Source organism: Ochotona princeps, chromosome 20 (assembly GCF_030435755.1).
Source record: "Ochotona princeps isolate mOchPri1 chromosome 20, mOchPri1.hap1, whole genome shotgun sequence".
Lineage (NCBI taxonomy): Eukaryota > Metazoa > Chordata > Mammalia > Lagomorpha > Ochotonidae > Ochotona > Ochotona princeps.
This window is the reverse complement of record NC_080851.1, coordinates 3,466,653-3,489,709: the sequence shown is the minus strand read 5'-3', so window position 1 is coordinate 3,489,709 and position 23,057 is coordinate 3,466,653. Positions and strand designations below refer to the sequence as shown.

The 23,057-nt window shown below is 58.1% G+C and overlaps 1 protein-coding gene across 4 annotated transcripts in view; it reads left to right on the top strand.

Moving 5' to 3' along the window:
- CCM2 (CCM2 scaffold protein) overlaps nucleotides 1–22,368 on the top strand; it is a 22,658-nt gene extending 290 nt beyond the window's left edge. Inside the window, exons 1-11 of one of the 4 annotated variants that reach the window (XM_058678221.1) lie at nucleotides 317–442; nucleotides 8,495–8,597; nucleotides 12,657–12,830; nucleotides 15,895–15,978; nucleotides 16,472–16,655; nucleotides 18,028–18,164; nucleotides 18,745–18,880; nucleotides 20,172–20,229; nucleotides 20,497–20,635; nucleotides 20,776–20,914; nucleotides 21,811–22,368. In XM_058678221.1, the coding sequence (XP_058534204.1) occupies nucleotides 8,517–8,597; nucleotides 12,657–12,830; nucleotides 15,895–15,978; nucleotides 16,472–16,655; nucleotides 18,028–18,164; nucleotides 18,745–18,880; nucleotides 20,172–20,229; nucleotides 20,497–20,635; nucleotides 20,776–20,914; nucleotides 21,811–22,091 (1,413 nt within the window). In that variant the 5' untranslated portion in view covers nucleotides 317–442; nucleotides 8,495–8,516 and the 3' untranslated portion in view covers nucleotides 22,092–22,368. Of the gene's footprint in view, nucleotides 1–295; nucleotides 443–502; nucleotides 680–8,494; nucleotides 8,598–12,656; nucleotides 12,831–15,894; nucleotides 15,979–16,471; nucleotides 16,656–18,027; nucleotides 18,165–18,744; nucleotides 18,881–20,171; nucleotides 20,230–20,496; nucleotides 20,636–20,775; nucleotides 20,915–21,810 lie in introns of those variants that run through there. The other 3 variants (XM_058678222.1, XM_058678223.1, XM_058678219.1) reach the window with 3 other exon arrangements.
- Nucleotides 22,369–23,057: the final 689 nt, after the last annotated feature.

The following is a 23,057-nucleotide window of genomic DNA, read 5'->3' as shown; positions in this document are numbered from 1 at the left end:
CGGAGCAGCCTGGAGGCGGGGTCGGTGACTCCCGCCCCAGCGGAGGAGGCGGTTCTGGCGGCCGGCAGGGCCGAGGCGCACCGGGCCCTCCTGACGCGCGAGGCGTGGCTGGGGGCACGCGCCCAGGGCGGGGCCAGCGCACGGCGGCCTCCGGGCGGGGGCGGGGCACCAAGGCCCGGAAGTGCGGGTGCGCGGCGGCTGTGGGCGGGGCCTCCGCACCTGGGGCGGGGCCTGCGGAACGGGGCGGGGCCTGCGGGCCCGGAAGTGCGGGTGCGGGGCGCGGCCGGGGCGGGGACTGCGGGCGGGCGGCGCCGGGCGCGCGGGGCGGCGGGCCCGGGGCGAGCATGTAGTGGTCCTGGCGGCGGGGCTCCCGGGGCGGGCCGGGCGGGCCGCGGGGGCCGCACGCGGCGACATGGAAGAGGAGGGCAAAAAGGGCAAGAAGGTGAGCAGGCGCGCCCCGGGGTGGGGGCGGCGGCGGGCCGGGGTCCCCGGGTGTGCGGCGGGCGGGCCCGGGACAATGGGCGGGGGCCCTGCGGCCGCGGGAGGAAGCGCCGCGCCCTTGTGGGGTCCGGCGCGGCTGGCCTCCCCGCCGGCTGCCTCCCCTCGCGAGGCCGGGCGCGGGGGTGCGGAGGACTCGGGGCCCTCATGCGGGAACCGTCGCCGAAGCGAAGGCCGAGGAGTGAGTTGGGTGACGTGACGCTTGGCAGGGGGATGTAGGGCAGAGTTGGAGAGGCCCTTGGTTCGGGTGCTGTGAAGCTGTAGCTTTAACTACAGGCCGAAGTAGCTGTTACCGAACTTTTTAGGGAGACGGTTGGGCAGGGGGTCTGGTTAGAATGTGTCCTTCTCCAATCAGTGCTCCCTTCCGTCTCGCCTATGGTTTCCTTAGGACACTTGGGTGTGCGCGCCCCCGTAACGCGCTGGTTAGAGACAGACCTGGCCCTGTGCGTGCCGCCTCGCCTTGGTTTCCGAAATGCCCCACTTTTGAGAAAGTTGTGTGTGAGGTGGATCGTGGCCAGGCGGCCCCCAGGTAACCCCGTGGGGTGCCTCCCCACTCCTCCCGGCTTTGTGTTAGGTCTAGTTTGGGGTGCAGTATCCCCTGCGGTCACCTACACAGATGGGAAGGAGCTGAGCAGTGCTAGCCCGGAGGGGAGCAGCGGAAAGGGAGAGACGGGACCATCAGTCCAGCCAGCCAGGGGACTGGTCACTGCTCCTGGGGCTCCTGTGGCAGGCACCTGGGTGGGACCGTGCCTGTCACTTCAGTAGGGCGCTGGCCAGCAACTTGGTGGGACCCTGACCATCCCACCGAGGTGATTGCCATGGTCCCATGGAGGTGACAGCCATGGTTCCTCCATGTACCGGCCAGGGTCCCTCCGCGGGGACAGCCAGGGTCCCTCCGCGGGGACAGCCAGGGTCCCTCCGCGGGGACAGCCAGGGTCCCTCCGCGGGGACAGCCAGGGTCCCTCCGCGGGGACGGCCATGGACCTTGCCCCAGCTCTCTCCCACCTGCTTTGGCAGTGGTGTTACGTTTCCAGCATGTGAACTTGAGCGTTGGGAAGGCATCTTCAAATGATGGCGATTAAACAGTGTGTGCACATCACGCGGCCTGCTTTTTGTGTATTTCTTGTTACAATTTCCACAGTTTCCATAACTCAAAGTGGGGAGAGCAGGATCTGCTAGGCCACAGGCCCTGGACTGTCAGCTTGTTGGGTTGGGCTGTGGATGTAGGTTTGTGCATTGGGACACTCCTGAAACGCCACTTCTCCGTCTGGGTCCCCAACCCTCCAACACATGGAGATGTGCGTTTGCTTGTCAGTGCCCCCACAACCTGCACAGCTGAAACTATTTTTTTAATTTAAATTTTATTTTTATGTGAAAGGTAGAGTTACAGAGAGAAGAAAAAACAGATCTATCCATTGGTTCACTTTCCATGGGCTGGAGCTGAGCCAAACTGAAGCCAGGAGCCAGGAGCTTCTGGGTCTCCCACATAAGGTGCAGGATCCCAACGTCTTGGGCCATTCTCTGCTGTCTTCCCAGCCCCTCAACAGGGAGCTGCATCAGAAGTAGAGCAGCTGGTGGGCCCGGCGCCGTGGCCTAATGGCTAAAGTCCTCGCCTTAAACGTTCCGGGATCCCATACGGGTGCTGATTCTAATCCCAGCTGCCCTGCTTCCCTTCCAGCTCCCTGCTTGTGGCCTGGGAAAGCAGTCAAGGACAGCCCAAAGCTTTGGGACCCTGCACCCACATGGGAGACCCAGAAGAGCTCCTGGCTCCTGGCTTCGGATTGGTGCAGCACCTGCCATTGCAGTCACTTGGGGAGTGAATCATCAGACAGAAGATCTTGCTCTCTGTCTCTCCTCCTCTCTGTATATATCTGACTTTGCAATAAAAATGAATAAATCTTTAAAAAAAATTCTACTCATGAGTTAAGAATATTTGCTTAAAAAAAAAATTAGAGCAGCTGGGACACGAACCAGTGCTCATATGGGATGCAGGAAGTTAGATTGCTGAGTCACCGTGCCAGCCCCAAGTGTTTGGTCTTTTATTACTTTATTAGGTTTATATATTAGGTGTTGGCACAGTGGCTAAATAGACTAATCTTCTACCTGCAAGTGCTGGCATCTCATATGGGCACCACTTTGTGTCCTAGGAGCTTCACTTTTGATCCGGCTTCCTGCTAATGCCCTGGGAAAGCATCAGAGGATGACTCAGGCTTGGTACCCTGAACCCCTTGTGGGAGACCTGGAAGAAGCTCCTGGCTCCTGATTGGATCGGCTCAGCTCTGGCCATTGCCGTCATTTGGGGAGTGAACCAGCAGATGCAAGATATCTCTCTCTCTCTCTGTCTCTCGTTCTCACTGTAATTGCCTTTCAAATACAAATAAATGAATTTGAAAAACCAATGAAGAGAACTTTCCAACAAAGATTGATTTATTTATTTGAAAGAGTGATAGAAGCAGTAGGGAGCAAGTACATGAGCATCATCAGTGGGTTAATGTATCTTCCGTTTGCGGATTCACTCCCACCGGCTGGGGCTGGGCCAGGCCAAGGCAGGAGTTGGGAATGCTGTCAGGGTCTCCCACGTGGGTGGCAGTGGTCCAGGAGCTCATGCTGTCTTCCACTGCTTTTTTTAGGCCATTTCCGGGGAGCTGGATGGGAAGTGGAGTTGCTGGGACACTGTCAGTGCTCCACATCTTAAGTTCCTGACCCCTACCCCGAGCCCTGAAACGAAGCGTGATAGGACCAACACACATGGGTTGGTTTTTTTGACTAACAACCTCTGGTCATGACTTGCTAACTTGCTTTTTTTAAAGATTTATTTAATTTTTATTGGACAGTCAGATACATGGAGAGGAGGAGAGACAGAGAAGAAGATCTTCCATCTGATAATTCACTCCCCAAGTGACTGCAATAGCTGGAGCTATGCCAATCTGAAGCCAGGAGCCAGGAGTCCCTTCCAGGTCTCCCAGGCTTTCGGCCGTCCTTGACTGCTTTCCCAGGCCACAAGCAGGGAGCTGGATGGGAAATGGGGTGCTGGGATTAGAACCAGTGCCTATATCGGATCGCAGTGTGTGCAAGGCAAGGACTTTAGCTGGTAGGCTGATACACTGGGCCTTTGCTAAATTGCTTTTTAAACTGAATTGGTGCTGTGACTGTCACAAGCTGTCACATAGGCCAAGAAAGTGAAGTTGAGGGCTGGCGTTGGGGCATAGTGGGTAAAGCCACCAATGATACTGCCCTCCCCTGTGGGCTGCAGTTCGAGTCCCAGCTGTTCCACTTCCCATACAGCTCCCTGCTGCTGTGCCTGGGAAAGGAGGCCCCGAGTGCTTGGGCCGCTAAGCCCATGCGGTGATCAGGAAGAGCTTTGGCCTGGCCCAGTCCTGCTCGTTGGTCCCGTCTGGGGAGAAACCAGTGGATTATTTGTGTTCTCTCTCTCTCTACAACTTTTGCCCTTCAAGTGAATAAAATAAATGTTTAAAAAGAAGAAAACCGGGTCCAGCTTGATGGCCTAGTGGCTGAAGTACTCACCTTAAACACACATGGATACCATATGGATGCTGGTTCTAATCCCGGCAGCCCCACTTCCCATCCTGCTCCTGCTTGTGGCCTGGGAAAGCAGTCGAGGATGGCCCAGTGTCTTTGAACCCTGCACTTGTGTGGGAGGCTTGGAAGAGCTCCTGGCTCCTGGTTTTGGATCGGTGCAGTACCAGTCGTGGTCACTTGGGAAGTGATTTATCGGACGGAGTCATCTGTCTCTCTATATACATGACTTTGCAATAAAAATAAATAAATTTTAAAAAATAGGACGAAAACTAGGAAAGCGTTGAAACCAGTGAGTTTGCCATGTACACATTGTTTTCTGCCACAGTTGACAGTGATTCTGAGTGGCAGCTCGGGTCACCAGGGTTGGTGACCGGGGCCTGAGGGGGCCTGCAGAGGCTCGTTACTCTTGGGCTTGGCGAGCTAGCAGTCACGTGATGTTATCTGCTTGTTAGCAGATGGTCAGGATCTAAAGTCAGAATGCACTGTGTAAGATTTATTTGCAAGGGACAGTGATGGGGAAAGGCAGAGGGGAAGGGAGGATCTTCATCCACTTGTTCCCTTCCCCGTTTGCGCCAACAGCCAGGGCTGGGCCAGGCTGAAGCTAGGCCGGAACTCTGGGTCTCCTGCGAGAGTGGCTGGGATCCACACGTTTGGGCCATCGTGTCCTCCCTTGCTAGGTACGTGTCCTGCTAATGGGAGGTGGAATAGCCAGGACTAAACTGGTTGTCACACTAGTGCTGGCATAAGCCACTGTGCCACACTGTTGGCCCCTGTGGTCAGAATGTGAACCGAGAAGGCACGTCAGGTCTGGCGGGGTGCTTTGACCCTGTTCTGAGCAGGGACAGAGGAAGGCAGGGTATAGGACAACAAGGCTCTTAAAGCTGTGTGGAGGCCGCTCTGCACACGGGGGCCCGTGGAGCAGGAGACTTGGGGTGTCACTGTGATCCTGCCCTCCCATCTTCCTTGTCATCCACACCACCCCCTCTTGGTCCTCGCTTGGCCACCAGGGCGTCCTGTTTGTGTCGCTGTTCACATCCTCCCGATTTCACGCCCTGTGACACGCTTGCAGTGTTGAGAAGTTAGGGACCTCACATGTGAGAATGGCACACCTAAAATTAGAGAAGCAGGGGCGGACGCCACAGAGAAGTCAGAGGGGGCGGCGGGTGGGACCGGGCTGCGTGGGCAGGCCAAGGAAGGGCTGAGCCAGTGCCTTGGGAGGCAGAGGGCTCGGATCCTGGATGCACTTGAAGGCACAGTGAGGAGAGGGGGCTGTGTGAGATGACCTGTGACCTCAGCAGGAGAGGTGAGGGCCTGTGGAGGAAGCGGATGCCATGGCCATGATGCAGGCAGCTGACTGTTAGGAACATGGAGATAATTGTGTCCTCAGGCAAGGTGACTGGCCTCTGGCCTCTAGCGATGCTGCCCAGGGGCAGTCCGCAATGTACTCCTTCCCCTCCTGGCCAGTGTGGGGTGCTCTGTGTCCTCCAGCTCCCATGCTGAAGCCTCAGGACCTGGGGAATGTGACTGTGCTTGCATCAGGAACATTTGAAGAGGTGTCAACGTTGAGTTAAAGAACTGGCCAGGGTGGCCCTGATCTCACATGGCCAGTGGCGTACGAGAAGAGAGGAAGAGGAGGCAGGCTGACAAGGACAGCATGTGTGGATGCAGGGAAATGGAGGCTGCCTGGTGCGTTCCAGCTTGTTGCTGCCAGCTGCCACACCCACAGAACGGGCCCCTGTGATCTGGGTCCTTGGTCCCATGGCCTGAGCGGGCTCCTTCAGGGACAGACTCCAAAGCTCGGACCAGGGGTAGAGCAGTGGGGACATCGCTCTTTGCCTGGGATCCGGGCTCTGCTTGGGCCCAGTCCTGCACCTGTGCCCCTGTCATTGGGGTGACCCTGGGTGGGCGCCTGTCTCCTTGCAGGACCTGTCAACCAGTTGCATTTGTTTCTCAGTTGAACCTCCAGCTTTTGTTGCTAAGTGGAAATAGGAGGCTCCTCTTAGTTCTGTGCCCGTGCCAAGGGTGCAGCCCCGTTTCCCGCCCACGTGTGCCTCAACAATAGCAGTGCTGGCTGGGCTGTGTGTGGGATTAGGCCCTTTGATGGCAGGCCGGCATTAGGTGTGTTGTGGAAGTAATCCCCTTTCAGGACGTTGGTGGGAGGGCAGGCGTGGCTTTTGCCTGCTGCTCAGGAAGGTGGACCTGCAATCCAGAGGGAGGGACAAGAACTTCATCCTGGAGGGCTACTGCGGCCTGGAGTGGCGAGTTCCTGCTGTGGGAGCTGCCACTCCCACGTGTCATTGCCGCTGCTCTGAGGAAGCAGCGGACGAGCTTGCCTTATGAGAATCTTTGTGTTTCCAGAGGTAACATTCCATGCAGCTTTCTTGCTTCCCGTGGATCTGGCACGCTTTACGGGACTGCGTTCTCCCCGCTGGGGTCCATGGCAGGGACACTTGTTAATGAGATGGCCTGGACGGGCCTTGGGGTCACCTGTGTGACCCTGACTTTTCAATAAAAATAAAACAAATCTTAAAAAAAATCTATTTACTTCTTTTAAAAAATTTTTAAACAGTCACAGATTGAGATTTTTTTTAAGATTTTTTTTAAATTGAAAAGACATATACAGAGAGAAGGAGACAGAAAGATCTTTGTCCACTGATTCACTCCCCAAGTGGCTGCAACAGCTAGAGCTGAGTCGATCTGAACCCAGGAGCCAGGGGGCTCTTCCAGGGCTCCCACATGGGTACAGGGTCCCAAGGCTTTGGGCCGTCCTAGATTGCTTTCCCAGGCCACAAGCAGAGAATGGGATGGGAAGTGGAGTAGCTGGGCCATCGGCCGGCGCCTGTATGGGATCCCGGTGTGTGCATGACGAGGTTTAGCTGTTGAACAGTTGCATAGGGCGCTGTTCTGCCTTCCAAATCCAATACATAGGTTCTGTTAGGAAAAAATGTATGTATATGTATGTATATATTTGAAAGAATTTCACAGAGAAAAAGAGAGGTCTTCCATGTGCTGGGTTATTCCCCAAGTGGCTGCAACAACTGGGGTTGGGCCAGTCCATAGTCAGGCATCTTCCCGGATTTGGTGTCGAAGTAGGTGGTAAGGCCCCTAAACACCTATGCCGTCCTCTGCTGCTTTCCCAGGTGTGTTAGCAGGGAGCTGGATCACAGGGAGCAGACAGGGCAGGAACCTGTACCTGTATGGACTTCTGGAGGCTTAATCTGCATAAAAGTGTCATAACCCAGCCTGAATTTTTTGTTTTAAAGAGCCAGATAGAAAACATTTTAGGTTGTGTGAGACATGAGGCAGAGCCAAGGCTGTAAGTAGGTGCTTATATAACGAGAAAACAAAACAAAACACATGTCCCCGGGATTTTATTGGTGAAATTTGACCGTAGTGTTTTGTAATAGGTTTCTCTGGCTGATTGTGGGATTCCTACTGAGAGCAAACATGCTGAGAGCGTGTGCCCCTTGGCCCAGGAGAGCTCCAGGCTGGACCAACCATGTCATTGCCATGAGCTCTTGCTGTGGCCGTCCCGTCTTTGCTGAGGCGCCCTGCACTCCACCGTCCCTGCACTGGGCTGCCCTTTTCCTGGGACCTGGACCTCGTTTTATGAATTGATGCTGATGTGAAAGTCACCTGTACAGCGCACCGCTTTTGGCTGCGGTGCGGTATTGTATCAGCCGGACAAGACAGCCTTGCTCTAGTACCAAATAGCTCTGTGTGAGAGCGTGCCCACGAAGGGCTGGTGGAGGTGTTCTGAGCATGATTAGCAAGCTCTGGGCCAGGCTGGCACAGAGCTTGCTTCACCTGTCACAAGCAACAGAGCACCTGCATTATAGCTGGCGGGTCTGTTTATTGATCTGGCAATACTGATGGTCATAGTTGGTCAAGGGCCTTTCCTATTTGCAAACCCTTCTGGAATATTCTGCATCATAAGGACATTGACCAGCAGCAAATCCAACTTCTTCAGTAAACCAGGAAGTTAGCTCTAAAGAAGTGGTGCGGAGCTTGCTCAGGGGACACTGCTAGCTAGCTCCAAAGTGGTGACTCACGCAGCAGGCCTGGAGCAGACAGGTAGAGGCCCTTCAAACTGCTGAGCCACGAGGGCCGAGAGCAATGTGTCTGGACTATTGCTGTCAGGTCCCACCGCAGCACCGCTTGTCCCCCCGAAGGGGCAGCCCCCATGCTGTTTGTTGTGTGTCTAGCCCCAATGTTCAAACTTGCAGGGTGGTCAGGCCTGCCCACCAGCCTGGGAGTGGCCAGCACAGGCCTGGACTGCAGTGCAGTGCAGCTGCCTGTGGGCACGTGTGTTTATGGGTTTGCTTAGTCTGTGGGTGTAGCCTGCTTCTACAACTTCTCAAGCTGTAAACAGCCTCGGCGGGCCCTGCAGGGGGAAGCTGTGGTTTCTGGTCTTCCTGTTCACTCGGGCCAGCTTGCATCGCGCCATGTTTTCCAGCCAGTTCAGAGGTGAATAGAGAATGCCCGGCCTGCCAGTGGAGGGAAGGAGCCTGGAGCCTTCCAAGCCAGCCCTTGGAGGAGGAGCATCCATGGAGAGGGAGGTGGGTCCAGGCCTAGGGGTTGGTGGGGGGCTGGCCGGGTGACGCTCACTCTGTGGCTGGGGTGGGTTTGCTGACGCCTTCTGACCAAGCAGGTGTCCTCCGGTTTGCTGTCTGTGGGAAAGTTTCCTGGGGTTACAAAGTCGGGGGAGGGGGAGCAGAGATGGATTCGAAGTGTGAATCGGGCACCAGAAGAGCCCCTGAGACTGGCTCTGGCCTGGAATCTGCCCACGTGCAGGGTCCCCCGTGGGCAGCCTACCGCCCCTGCCTCTGTGGTGTGTGGGTGCAGATCAGACAGGCAGCGATGGCAGCTCTGTCTCTCGGGATGCACCTGTCCTGAGGCGTGGTTCCCTGTGGCCCTGCTGGAGTCCCCGGGAGCCTTCCAGGACACGGTCTTGCCCACGGCTCATCTGTACAGCTGCAGGGCCTGGGCTGCTGCTGGCAGGGGCTGCAGTGCCTCCAACGGGCACCGTGGTGCTGCGTGGCCCTCTGCAGGGACGCCCCCCGCCCCATGCTGCTGAAGCTTCAGCCCCACCGATTCTTCTCTCAGACCTGCACGCCCCCCGAGTTGGGGGGCAGGGTCTCCTGTGGTCCCTGTAGGGCCTGGTGTCATTGGTCGCTTTGTTGAAAGAGTTCAGAGTGAAATCTTCCACTGTTTTACTCTCCACATGGCTGCAACAGCAGGCGCTGGGCTAGGCCTGTTTGTACAAGATACAGGTTTGCTGTGTGCGTGCAGGGTCCCAAGAACTTGAGCTGTCTTGGGCTTTTCCAGACCGTTAGCAGAGAGCCGGCCGGGTGGGAAGTGGAGCTGCCAGGACTTGCCCTGTGGAAAGCTGGTGTCGCAGGCTACAGTTTTGCAGTGCTGGCTCGTGTCCCCCCCCCCATCCTTTTTTTATTGGAAAGGCAAGTGTTCAGAGAGGAAGATCTTCCATCTGATGGTTCACTCCCCAAGTGGCTGCAACGGCTGAAGCTGAGCCAGTCCAAAGCCAGGAACCTCCTCCGGGTCTCCCATGTAGGTGCAGGGTCCCAAGGCTTTGGGGCCGTCCTTGACTGCTTTCCCAGGCCACAAGCAGGGAGCTGTATGGGAAATGGGGATGCTGGGATTAGAACTGGCGCCCATATGGGATCTTGGCACATTCAAAGCAAGGAGTTTAACTACTAGGCTATCGCACCAGGCCCCCACGTTCCCCTTTTGATGGACATACCTGGGGCAGGGGTGGTGGTCCCTTAGCCCTCACTGCCTCAGTATTCAGCACTCAGTGAATGCCCGTGAGATGCTGTCTGAAGTCCGGACTCAGGGCACGCTGGGCGCTCCCTTTAAGCAAAGGCTGCAGCTGGTTCCATGACAGCAAAACCCATCTGCAGCCAGTGGTCTGAGACACGAGACACACGGGGCTGTGCACTCGCAGGTGTACAGGGGGCCAGCTCCTGGGGTGCTTCCTTCTGCTACCCCCATCACTTTCGCTGGGTTGATTAGCTGGATATTTGCTGCTCCTGCCCCTCTCCCAGCCCCTGCTGTGTGTAAGCTTGTAGCAGGCTGAACGCCCACTACCTCACTGGTTAGGACCAGAGATGTCTCCGGTTTGGGATTTTTTTCTTCTTAATTTAGAATGCTGGCATATACATTCGTACTATCTTGGGCATGGGACGCAACCCGAAGAAATTCTGCGTGTGTTCCAGAAGCACCATAAATGCCCGGCCTGGAGGCCATTGTAGGCCATGTTTTGTTGCCCGTGTTCTGCCCAGCGCTTGTCCTGGGGGTCAGCTTGGCAGTTTTCCATTCGTGGTGACGTGTTAGAGTGTGAAGGCTCCAGGGTTTAGGCCAGTACCCGTGGGACCAGGGCTTGCGTCCTTAGCCCTGGCTGGCTGCGCTTGTCTTGTGCCCGGCTCCTGCCACTCCACTCTTGTTTCGCTTTTCCCGCTGGACTGCCACCCTGGGGGCAGGGACTGCCTCTCCTATGCCCGCAGAACAAGGCTTGGCCCCTGGCAGGCAGTGTGCTGGCTGCTGGGGTTGGAGCGGGTTGAGAAGCAATCCTGGGGCTGTCCCAGTTTCTTTGCCCTGCCGGGGCCCAGCAGGCGCGGTCTCGCCCCTGACTGCAGGGGCCCTGTGTTCAGGGCGGAGGATTTGGGTCCTTCCTGGCGTGGACTGCAATTCTGTGTGCAGTCTATAATTGCATGAGCTACCCATCCACAGTGAAATGACAGTGTGAGCTGTGTGTGGGTTTGTGGGCCCGTTGTTTTGGCTGATGTGGCTTCTTGGTGAGAATGGGTGTTATAAGTCTCTTGCTTGGGGTTGCCTTCCTGTTGCTCCCGTGTGTGCATGAGTAACTCGGGCACCTAACAAGCCGACCAGGCCATGCCACCTGCTTGCTGCACCGGTGTCAGAGCTGAGCTGTTGCTCTGCCCCGGGGTTGGGGTTGAGGCATGCAAGTAGGTGCTCAGGGACCACCTTTTGCTGTGTCCAGCTGAGACGCTCCCTGGGGAGCGGGGACGTCTCCCGAGGGCCAGGCTGCTGCTCACTTGCTTTCTGTGCTCCAGGTGGAGGGGGACTGCTTCAGATGGAGGTGCCTGTCCTAGGCGAAGGGGGGCTGCTTTGGAAGGGGGACTGTCCCAGGTGGGGGGGACTGTCCCAGGTGGGGGGAGTCTGCTTCAGGTGGATGGGGCTGGCCCAGGTTGGAGTTCTGCTTCAGGTGGGGGGCGTCTCCCAGGTGGGGAATCTGTCCCATGTGGGGGGCTGTGCACATGTGTCTGCCAGAGGGTGTCATGTGTTGCTCAGAACTTGAACCGGGTCACTTTCCTTGCCTTTGGGGCAGCGGCGGGGGTCCCGAGCCTGGGTAGAGGTGGTGTAAGCTCGGCCCACCAGCTTGCGGAGGAGTGGGATGGTCCAGCCCATGCTGGAGTGGAGCACGAGGTCATTGGTCCATAGAGGACCCTAGGCTACAGGAGCCCTGGGAGCGGGTGATGAGTGATGGATGATTAGTGATGAAACCACACAGCCAGGCTCCCACCGCGACGACCTGGGTGTAGCCTGGCTTGGGGCCGTGGAGTGGGTGGCAGTTCAGTGCGATGACACCCAGGCAACAGAGAGCTGAGGCTTTGGGCTACGGAGTGAATCTAGGAGCAGGGCTGCTGGTCCTTGGCTGTCAGGAAGCAGCAGGGCAGAGACATGCTGGGGTTCTCTTTGTGAAGGTTTGTTTGTGTATTGACCCTTACTACTGACCTGATGGTGGGCTGACAGGCTCATGATGCCACCATGCTTATGGAGTGCTGGGAACTTCCTTGGCACCTGTGGTCCTGGAGGGCCGTCCCAGGCTCCAGGTGTCCATGTCCAGGTTCCAGGATGCCAGCATGCGTTGGCTTTGGCCATGCTTTGGCCTCCTGTGTGCAGAGAGCTTCTGGTAGGCTGGCAGGCGGCCGCGCGTCCCGGGTTGATGGGTTTCTGAGTGTTGGGTGCAGGGGCCAGCCACGGTGGTGGAGAGCTGCAGCGGAGGCCACAGTACCATTTTCCCTTGTGGGGACCACTGCCCTGGGCTCCACAGCATGGCTGCCAAGGCTGCGTCCTGGGTGTGTGTTGCCGGGATGACGGGACAGGAACGAGGCAGCATCCGGCAGGTCTCAGAAGGCAGGCCAGACCTTGGTGTTACTGTGTGGCTGTGACTGCCTGCTCTGTCTTGCTCTCTTTTGCTCTCAATTTATTTTGATTTTGGGATTAGCCTCCAGAGCCCCGGAGAGAGGGAGGTATTGGTACGACCCATGTTCCAGCCAACCTTGGCTGCTGGGGCACCTGGCATGGCCATACCTCCTTGCCACCGTCTCCATGGCCTGAGGCCAGGCAGAGTGTGGAGTGATGTCAATTTCCCTCTGGAGGGAATCTCCTCCTTCCTGTCTGTTTTTGCAAGAGAAGGTTACCCGCTTGCTGGGTGCAGGAGCAGGTGAGGACACACCCCGCCTGGCCCCAGGACTCACGGGTCGTCGTTTGCATGGGGACTGCGGTCACACTTGGGCTGCTTCCATGTTAGCATCTAAGTAATGAACTCCACCCGCCGTCATTCCTGCCCGCAGCCTGGAATTGTGTCGCCGTTTAAGCGAGTCTTCCTGAAAGGTGAGAAGAGTCGAGACAAGAAAGCCCATGAGAAGGTGACCGAGAGGCGGCCGCTGCACACAGTGGTGCTGGCCCTGCCGGAACGCGTGGAGCCAGACAGGCTGCTGAGCGACTACATCGAAAAGGAAGTGAAGGTCAGTTACCACGGCCAGGGCGCCTGCCCACGTGCTCTGGCCATCGCCACGACACCGCATCAGCTGCACCTGGGGAAGAGGGGGTAGACGGGGTGCTCTCCAACCCCCACTGTCCGCATTGCTACTGTTTTTTTAAAGATTTATTTATTATTGGAAAGGCAGATGCACAGAGAGGAGGAGAGACAGAGAGCAAGATCCTCTGCCTGATGGTTCACTCCCCAAGCGGCCACAAGGGCCGGAGCCGAGCCAATCCAAAGCCACAAGTTAGGAGCCTCCTCTGGGTCTCCTACATGGGTGCAGGGTCCTAAAGCCCTGGGCCACCTCAACTGTTTTCCCAGGCAGCTGGATGGGAAGCGGGGCTGCCGAGCCTAGAACCAGCACCCATATGGGATCCCCGCACGTTCAAGGCGAAGACTTAACTGCTACACTATCGCGCCAGGCCCCACACTGCCACTCTTCACCATGGCACCACTGGGCTCTGTGTGGGGTTGCAAGTCTTCCTCTAGGGCGTGCTCATCTTCAGAGGCTTTGCATGGTGGTAGAACCCAGGGTGAGCGTGGCCAGGTCTGTCCCCAGTCCCCAAGGGGACAGCAGGGGTGCTCACCATTGGCCTAGAGGCCCAGCTGCATTTGCTGCGCTCACTTGGGGAGTGAATCATCAGACAGAAGATCTTCCTCTCTGTCTCTTCCTCTCTGTATATCTGCCTTTCCAATAAAAATAAATAAATAAATAAATAAGAAATTACCACCCTGAAAAAACTAATCTTCCTTTAAAAAAAACAGCAATGGCAGATTGAACATGAGCAGAATGAGCATTTTGTAGTGCTCCACCCAGCAGCGACAGGTAGCGTGTCTGCCAGAATGTACCCATTGAGGGGGTGACAGTCTCAGCTGCTGGGGAGAGGGAGAGGGAGGCAGGAGTGGTGACGCGACCCGGGACAGTGGGCGGCGCCTTCAGTGCGTGAGCCCGCAGTAGCCACAGACACCTGTTATTCAGTAGCTGGGCCCTGCATCCAGAGGCCCTGGCTCAACAAGGCAGCCTCCTCTGTGGGCGGACTGGGCTGTCCTGGACAGGATGGGAGATTCTTGGTTTGCCCTATTTGTGTTTTTCTGGATTGTTTGCCAATTGGAAGTGTATGTGTTTTTGGCATTTATGAACAGTAGAAACCAAAATAACCTGCCAATGTCGGGGAAGCATTTAACTCCACGTCATCTAGGTGGTTCTCTCTGCAAGGTGCAGTCAGATAATAGACCTGGGAGGAACTTAGGAGCGGCTGCTGATTTAGGAGTGCCTGCTGTGTGCAGCTGCACTGTGTCCATGTCACGTGCTCTCCACGGAAGGCTGCCCTGCACCGGCCTTTAGGATGCCATGTCTGGCATGTGACATGTCTGAAAGTTGCTGTTTGCATTCTTGCCTTCTGCCTCTGTGCCCCAACCCGCCTGGCTCTGTAGGTGGAGCCTACTATTAGTTTTGGGGTAAGTCGCATCAATTGCTGCTCCTGGTATTTGTTCTGCTGCTTCTTTCGAAGCTCCCACTGCACAGACATGACAGCACTGGCTGGGTTCCGTGTGCGCAGGCTGTTCCACCCTGCTGTTCTGCATAGGGCCTTCTGTCAGCCCTCCTCAGGCTTGCCTGTGCCCTCCAATGATGAGCCCGTAGGAGGTGGCCTCTGTTTCTATAGTGTTTGTTCTCGGTGCATCGTATGCTCTTCGCCCGTTGGCTCCAATGTGGTGTCCATGCCTCCGTCACAGCCCTCGTCACGGTCTCAGGTCCCCCAGTTGGGTCACTCCTGAGGGCCTGGTTCTGCTGCGGCCTCTGCCTGACAGTGTGACTTGCAGTTGGCTGCTGCGTGTGGCTGTGATGCCGTGGGGACATGGGCGTTGCTCATCAGATAGGCCCTGGGCCCATTCATGCATCTGTGGACATCAGAGGCTGCATGTTCTTCACCCTGGGGCCTCGTGGGTTTTGGCTTGTTGTCAGCCCCTGTGCCCCCTCCCCCGTCCCTGGGGAGTGGTGGCCCTGGGCACCAGCCGACTTGGGGCAGTGGTTTCTTGTGCACCTGGCAGCTGGCTCTCAGGACAGTTAGCTGTTCAGGGAGTGAAGCCTCAGGTCCTTCCCATGGCTTTTCCCTCTTCAGATGGAGAGCCTGAGAGTGAGCTGGCGAGAGGCTGAGAGGTGTGGACGTTCGCGCTGATCTCTGTCAGGAATGCGCTCAGAAGGCACTGCGTTAGCGGGGAGCCTGTTGCAGGCAACCCGTTCTGAGCATGTATTCCAGGGAAGCTCTCCACCTGCCTCATCTGTCTGTGAGGGCCTGGAGGCCAGGACACAGTGGCTGGCATGTGGCTGGGCTCTTCTCTGTATGTTACTTGCAGTGGGAGGCAGCGGGAGGTGGGAAAGGGTGGCAGAGTCAGGGGGCCAAACTGCACGCAGCCTGTTTGGAGGAAGTTCCTCCACAGTAGCCAGCTGTTTCCCAGGGGACGGCACTGACCTGGGTCCTGCTGGTGCTGGGCGCTGAGGACGCCTGCGGCACGAGGGCTCTGGGTGGGGTGCACTCATAGCACTGCCCCTCTTCTCAGCCGTGCTGACCTTTGCCATTCGCAGCCCCTTCAGTTTTAGTTTTTATATTTACTTACTGGAAAGGCAGGAGAGTGAGTCAGAGAGCGCATCCCCTCATTGGTGGGCTCCCCACATGTCTGCAGAGGCTGGGGTCGGGTCAGGCTGAAACCAGGTGTCCCAGGTGTGTGCCTTTAGCCATCACCTGAGGCCCCCTCCCAGTGGTACATTAGCCATCAGCTGGGGCCGGGGCGAACCCGGGCACTCCCAGAGGCGGGTGCGTCATAACCGTAGGTCTGGGCACCAGGAGCTGGGGCTCTGCCTGAGCCCTTGTGTCCGGTTCCCCAGCAATAACCAGCAGAACCCACTGGCCCTTCCTTACAGTCATTTCTGCTCACGGGAAAGGGAGCCCACCCCGGCCAGGGGCCTCACTGAGAGCCTGGGGCCGGGGTCGAGGCTGTGGGCCTGTGCTCTGCTGCCCTCTCACAGCACTTCGTTCTTCTTCTGTCAGTACTTAGGCCAGTTAACGTCCATCCCCGGGTACCTGAATCCCTCTAGCCGGACAGAAATCCTGCATTTCATAGACAACGCAAAGGTAACTCATGTTCCTTGGGGGCTCCCGCTGGGCCTGCCCCAGCCCCACCCTCCGCCTGGCTTGGTGCCCGGTGGGTGACCTGGGGCATCACGCAATGCGCGTGCTTGGCTCCTGGCATGCAGTCTGCGCCTTGGGCTCCACGCTGGCATCGTTCTTCCCATCCTTGAAGCTGTGGGCTATTTGCAGACTGCATGCCCTCAAAATGTTCCCTGCCAGTTTGGGGGAAAATCCCAGTGTATACGAAATTATAACACATAATTCAAAATTATATATATATATATTTATTTATATATATCTTTTTAATATATGTTACATATATATGTATATATATCTTTTTAGTAATATATATTTATCTTTAAAAAAAAAAAGAGGTTCCCTGCCAGGAGCAGTACTGTGCTAAGGGGAGCGGCACTCCTCGCTTTCATGCGCTGTGGATGTGGGGTGATGTAGCCCACGGAGCGCCGGCGGTTCTAACGCCTGTGGTTCCATGCAGCGAGCGCACCAGCTCCCTGGACAGCTGACGCCGGAACATGACGCCGTGCTCAGCCTGTCAGCCTACAATGTCAAGCTGGCCTGGAGGGACGGCGAGGATATCATCCTCCGGGTGCCCATCCATGACATTGCTGCTGTCTCCTACGTCCGGGATGACGCCGCACACCTCGTGGTCCTGAAGACAGGTAGGGCCTGGGCACCTTGGCCAGGGGTGACGATGGTCACTGGTGCCGGCAGCCATGACTGTTGTGCCTGGGGATTGACCCTCCAGTGTGTGAGGTCAGCAGGGCCTTGGGGACTGGGTGAGGGCCCAGGACTCAGGGTCAGTGTCTGAGCAGCCAACATCCTGACTGCCCAGAGGGGTGTGAGGACTCACCCTTGTGTCCTTGCGTTGGGGACCTTGCAGATTAGGGGTTACAGGGTCCCCCATACACCTGCTCAGGTTCTACCCAGAGGACATGGAGAGACACAAGGCACCTGGGTCTGCAGCTGGCAGTGTGCGTGGTTGAGTGCCCACATAGCAGAGCTTTCCGGGAAGTGTTGGCTTGCTGCTACCTGACTTTGGAACCACCCTGGCAAGAGCCAGGAGCTGCGTCCAGTAGGCAGAGAAATACGTGAAATCACTTAGTGTCTATGTCATGAGTATGTGAGTTAGTGAGCCCACTGTCTTCCTGGTGAGCCAGCCCTGTGTGTGGCTGACACGTTACACGTCCATCTGGGACCCCTGGCTGTTGAGGCCTCGGAGAGCTCCGGAGGCAGCCCCTGTCAGAGCAGCAGGTATATCACTTGCTTGCGCTGGTCGTCGCCTGCAGCTGTGTCAGGACCCGTTCTGGCTGCCTCTCCTCCCAAGGGTGCACGCCAGATCCCCCAGGCCTCACTGGCAATGCTGCTGCTCTTGCTAGTGGGCCAGCCACCAGGTGCTGTCTGTAAGAAGAACATGTCTTGGGCCTCCCACGTTGAGGCTGCTATCCTACACCCACACTGTCCTTGGAGAGATGCCAGGAGGACCCAGGCCACCAGCAGATGTGCAGTAATGGTTTTGAGCTGGATCGGGGTGGGTGGGGATACTCACTTGCCCTTAAATTTTCTTTTTGTAGAGATGTATCTATCTATATATTTATTTTGGAAGTCAGAGTTACAGAGAGAGAAGGAGAGACGGATCTTCTGTCTGCTGCTTCACTTCCCAGATGGCTACAACAGCCAGCACTAGGGCAGGCTGGAGCCAGGAGCTTCAGATGGTTCTCCCATGTGGGTAGCCCAAGCACTTGGGTCATCTGCTGCTTTCCCAGGCTGTTAGCAGGAAGCTGCATTGGAAGTGGAGCAGCTGGGACATGAACCAGTGCCCATATGCAATGCTGGCACTGAAGGCAGAGGCCTAACCCGATATGCCATGGCATCGGCCTCTCCTGTCCTTGTTTAGGGGTACATGGGGTGCATGCCCATTGCCCGTGTCCTGAGCCTCCACCCCCCAGAGCAGGTGGCCTGCGTGGCTGGAGCTGTGTGGTCCCTCGCTCTGCCTCACTTCACATGCTAACCTGCATGGTGTTGACTTCTCAGCCCAGGACCCTGGCATCTCTCCCAGCCAGAGTCTGTCTGCAGAAAGTTCCCGAGGCCTCAGTGCAGGATCCCTATCCGAAAGCGCCGTGGGGCCCGTGGAGGCCTGCTGTCTGGTCATCCTGGCTGCTGAGAGCAAGGTGAGCAAGGGCCACTCGGAGCCAGACCTGGCCCCAAGACCCTGCCCCACCTGGGCAGTGACCTGTGTCCGGAACCTGCCCAGGGCTGAGGGAGCTGGAAGCTTGTGGCTTAGGGTCTGGGCTCCCCTTGGCACCTTGGGGAGCCCCCTTGCACCTCTCATGCAGTGTCTGCCCCGGTCTCTGAGGGTAGTGACCGGCACCCTGCATGGCCTATGCTCAGCCCCGCGCGGCCCAGGAGCTGCAGATCCTTTCAGTGGATGGTGCCGAGTCGTTACGGCTGCCACGTGTTAGGGCAGTGTCCCTGGCTGTCCCTGGTCACTGCTACATGCACCCTGGCTGGCTGGTGTCGATCAGCCCAGCAGGGGGCCTTTCTGTGAACATGTGCCAGTGTGAACTACCCAATAGCCACTAGGTGTTCCCAGGTGACCATGCTGCTGATAGAGCCCTTGGAGCCATTGGTCACCTTGCCCAGAGCACATGTATCTGCAAGGCCGCTCCTGAGATGGGACCCACGTGGCTAGTCTCCTGCCTTGGCCAGACCAATCCCAGCGACTGCCCCTTGCCCTACCCCACTCTGTAGGCGGCTGCGGAAGAGCTGTGTGCCCTGCTCGGCCAGGTCTTCCAGATCGTTTACACGGAGTCCACCATTGACTTTCTGGACAGAGCCATCTTCGACGGGGCCTCCACTCCCACCCGTCACCTGTCACTGCACAGCGGTATGTCTAGAGTTGGGCAGCCAGCAGGACAGTGGTGTGCGGTGCAGTGCGCTGTGCTTGGCTGCCCCTCCCCCAGGGAGCTGAGCATAACCGCCAAGACAGCATGGGGTTCTCCTGATGTGACGACCTGGCTGTGGGTGCTGTGCCGCAGCCCCGGGCTCCAGGCTGTGACCTGGCACTGAGCAAGCCAAGTGTGGTCTGGGAACCTCTGTGGCAACAGGCTTGGGGCCCTCGCTGCCATCATCTGTCCTCCTTGGCACAGACGTCAGTCCTGGCTCGAGTTTAGGCTTGTCAGCACTGACAACAAATGGCCCAGAGCTCCTAACAGCAGACCCAGCTGGCAGCAGGTCTTGGGGCACGCATGTACCCACTGCCAATGCTGCCCCAGGGCTTCCTGCCCCTGTGGGAGCCCTGTGTGCACCTCCTATGCTCCCATGCTGTTGGGAGGGAGCAGTGTTGCTGGATGTCCAGGCACGTCTGGTGTCTGTCGGTCCTTTGTGGCTGCACCCTCTATCCCCATTTTAGCAACTGGCAGTTGGGGCTGTGAGGTCGGCTTGTCCATAGGAACCCTGCTCCTGAGCCATGGGTGGCCTTGTGGGCCAGACGTGGTCAGCACGGGTCTGGTGTGCTAGGTTCAACCTGTGCACTGGTGTCCCATTGGGAGTTTGTCCTTCCGGACTGCATGAAGCCTGCATTTTCCCAGGCATAGCCCCCACTGGGAGCTGCCTGCCCCTCTGGCCTTCCTGTGGTTGCGTGTTCCATGGGCAGGCCACCACTGCTTCGCGTTGTTGTGACAGCTACCACATAGATCCCAAAGCTTAGTGAACAAGCAGCGCAAGCCGCCCTGGGCTGTAGTCAAGCCATCACCTACACTGGAGGTCACTTGTCGAGTGTCAGCCGTGTGCTGCTCCGTGCCTTTCCCTGTGCTGGTCAGAGGGTCTCAGGGGTCCTGGGATGCTGACCATGTGGCCCCGTGGCTTCTGCAGCAGGGCCCTCACTGTGCTGCAGAACCTCTGTAGGGTCAGGGAGGACACGGCTTGGGCACAGGGCAGAGCCCCCGAGGCTCTACTGGCACTTGATTCGCCCCCCAGGGGTGGCTGCTGTTCTTGGCCGTGGGGGTCCTCTGTGGGTGAGCGTGGACTCAGGTCTGGCGGTGCTGTACTAGACACACAGCATACTCCAAGGCCTGGACTGGTCCCCAGAGGTCGAGTGTCCGCTGAAGGCTAGGCAGCTGAGCTGGCGGTGCCACAACGTGGCTGAGGGCTGGCTTTATTTCCTGGGCTGTGCACAGATGACTCTTCCACCAAGGTGGACCTGAAGGAGCCCTACGAGGCAGAGAGCAGCACTTTGTAAGTATGCGCGTCCTGGCCCCACGCGGGCATGGCCTCCCAGGCTCTGCCTCGTTGAGCCAGTGCCCTGGCTCGTTCCTGGCTTTGCATGCTCTTCTCCAGCAGAACCCCTTGGGGAGCCACACCCTGGGGCCTTGGGAGCAGACCCGCCCTCTCGTGCCATCAAGGCATGCCTACGTTTCTCCCCACAAGGGCAGGGAGCAGCTGAGCTCCTGAGTGGGCTGCAGGGGCCGGGAAGCCCCCGCTAAGGTACCCATTCTTGCACAGCTGCTTCCTGGACCCTGCAGACACTGGGAGCCTACCACCCCTGTCCTTCTGCATGCCGGCCCTGCCACACGGCACGGCGGCCAGCGAGAGCGAGCTGAGCACCAGTGCCACAGAGCTGTTGCAGGACTATATGCTGACGGTAAGTGGGCTGTCACGGCCCAGGGAGCCGCCTTCCTGGGACCCCACTCGCATCCCACTTCCTGGGACCTGGACCTGCAGCCCCAAGCCGGGCAGCTCATGAAAGCACCTCTGTCCCTGCTCCAATCCCTCCCTCGGCAGCTGCGCACCAAGCTGTCGTCACAGGAAATCCAGCAGTTCGCGGCGCTGCTGCATGAGTACCGCCACGGTGCCTCTGTGCATGAGTTCTGCATCAGCCTGCGGCAGCTCTACGGCGACAGCCGCAAGTTCCTGCTGCTCGGTGAGCCCTGGCTGTGGGAGCAGAGTGGGTGGGCCCTGCGAGAAGCGGGGATGCTCTCCTGGGAGGTAGTGCTCAGGGGTGTCTGGGCATGTGTGCAGAAGCTGGCAGGGCAGGGTGTGGGGGACAGGACCATACCTGGTATGGGGAGCAGAGAGGCCAAGGGCTGGGTGGCCAGGGCCCAAGGGGACAGCTTGGATCAGTCCCCAGTGTCTGTCCCACACCTGGCGGGGTGCGATATAGTGTGAGTTTCCTGTTGCTGGTAGTAAGTCCTGGGGTTCTGGGCCTGTGCCCCCAACAAGCTAGAGTTGCTAGCTGTATTACCCTTGTACCAGCTTCTCCAGCCACCTGCTCGAGGTTCCATGGCAGGCAGGCTGAAAGCCAGAGGCTAGGCCTACTGGCCTCATCTCGGCCAGTCTTCCGCAGCATTGGGTACTGAGGGTTGTGTGGGGCCTCTCTCATTTTGCTCTCAGGTGGACAACTGATGCCACTGGTGGGTTGGGGCTTAGCCATGGGCTAGGCAGCACGTCTGTACCCCAGACTTGGTCTAGGCAGTACGCCTTCTTTCCATGGGGCCTCCCCTGCCCACAGAGGGAATGGAGGTTCTGGGATGCTGAGCTTCCTGCACAGGATCGGCCTTCCTGCGGGGGACAGTCCCTTGGGCTGGGACACTGGCCCCTTGTGGCCAGGTGCTAGCAGGTACTCTCATCCTTGGCTCCAAAGACAGATAGTGCAGGATGACCAAGCACCAGGACAACCATGGATGTGGTGGCTGGGCACCTGCCAGAGTTGGGATGTCACCCAGAGAAGTGTACTGCAGGGCATACCCAGGGTCTCCAGCCATGCCAGGCAGGACACAGGCTCCCAGAGATGCCACCACGTCAGCACTGTGTCCACAGGTCTGAGGCCCTTCATCCCCGAGAAGGACAGCCAGCACTTCGAGAACTTCCTGGAGACCATTGGTGTGAAGGATGGCCGTGGCATCATCACGGACAGCTTTGGCAGGCACCGGCGGGCCCTCAGCAGCACCTCCGCCTCCACCACCAACGGGGACAGGGCCGCGGGCAGCCCTGATGGCGGCTCAGCGCCCTCTGAGGGCGACGAGTGGGACCGCATGATTTCCGATATCAGCAGCGACATTGAGGCACTGGGATGCAGCATGGACCAGGACTCGGCCTGATGGGGGTGGGCAGCGCCCACTCCCCCAGTTCCTCCCGGACCCGCGTGGCAGCCCTTCCTGCTGACTGGGGGCTGCGGGCAGCCGTGTCCGCTACTGTGAAGGAGCACGGAGCTGCCATGGGATATGTGCCTTGCCGGCTCGGGAGGCCCAGCCATGTCTGCACCATGTCCCTACTCATGGGAGCCAGGCCAGGCTGCCCTGTTTGCACACAATCTTGTTGCGACTCTCAGAGACGTAAAAAGTTTACTGCAATGTGAATAATTTAACCTCTTGGTGCAAGCGTGTTTCTGACCCTTCTCCAGCCTGCTACACTCCGCCCTATGTCCCTAGGCCTGCACCTACTCCACGGTGCCCAGAGCTGGGCACATGACTCCAGGCATTAGGGCATGGTGGCAGCAGGAAGCATTAGACTTGAGCTTTGGCGCTGTGGGCCTGGGGTTTCAGGCTGGGTGTGGGTACACACCCAGGGGGACCTCCGTCTGTATACCCTGTGCACTGAAGCCCCGCCCCCCAGAGCACTGCCTGCCTTGGGTGCCCAGGGTCAGTGTCTTCATGACCACCCCCCTGCTGCCCCTCACTGTGCTGTCGGCCTGGCCAAGGGCAGTGCCCAGGACCAGGATGTCCTGGCACCTCCTCCACAGAGCAGCCTTGTCCAGCTGAGACCCAGAGGTCCCAGGTGCCGTCTGCCTGTGCTGTGGGCAGTGCTTGCACAGCAGCCTGGGTTTCCTTCTGTCCACCCTAGAGTGGGGCTCTGCAGATGTCCCAGGCACGTGCAGGCCATACCAGGCCACTCTGCACAGATTGATTGCACACGTCTGTGTGATGTCATACTCCACCCAGGAAGGCCTGGGGGGTCCTATGGGGCGGATTGACCCTGGCATGAAAGATCAGATCAGAGAGAGCCAAGAGAGCCTTGTGTGGCCGCCTCGGTGTGCTGAGGGCTGTCAGTCATCAGTGTGAAAGTCC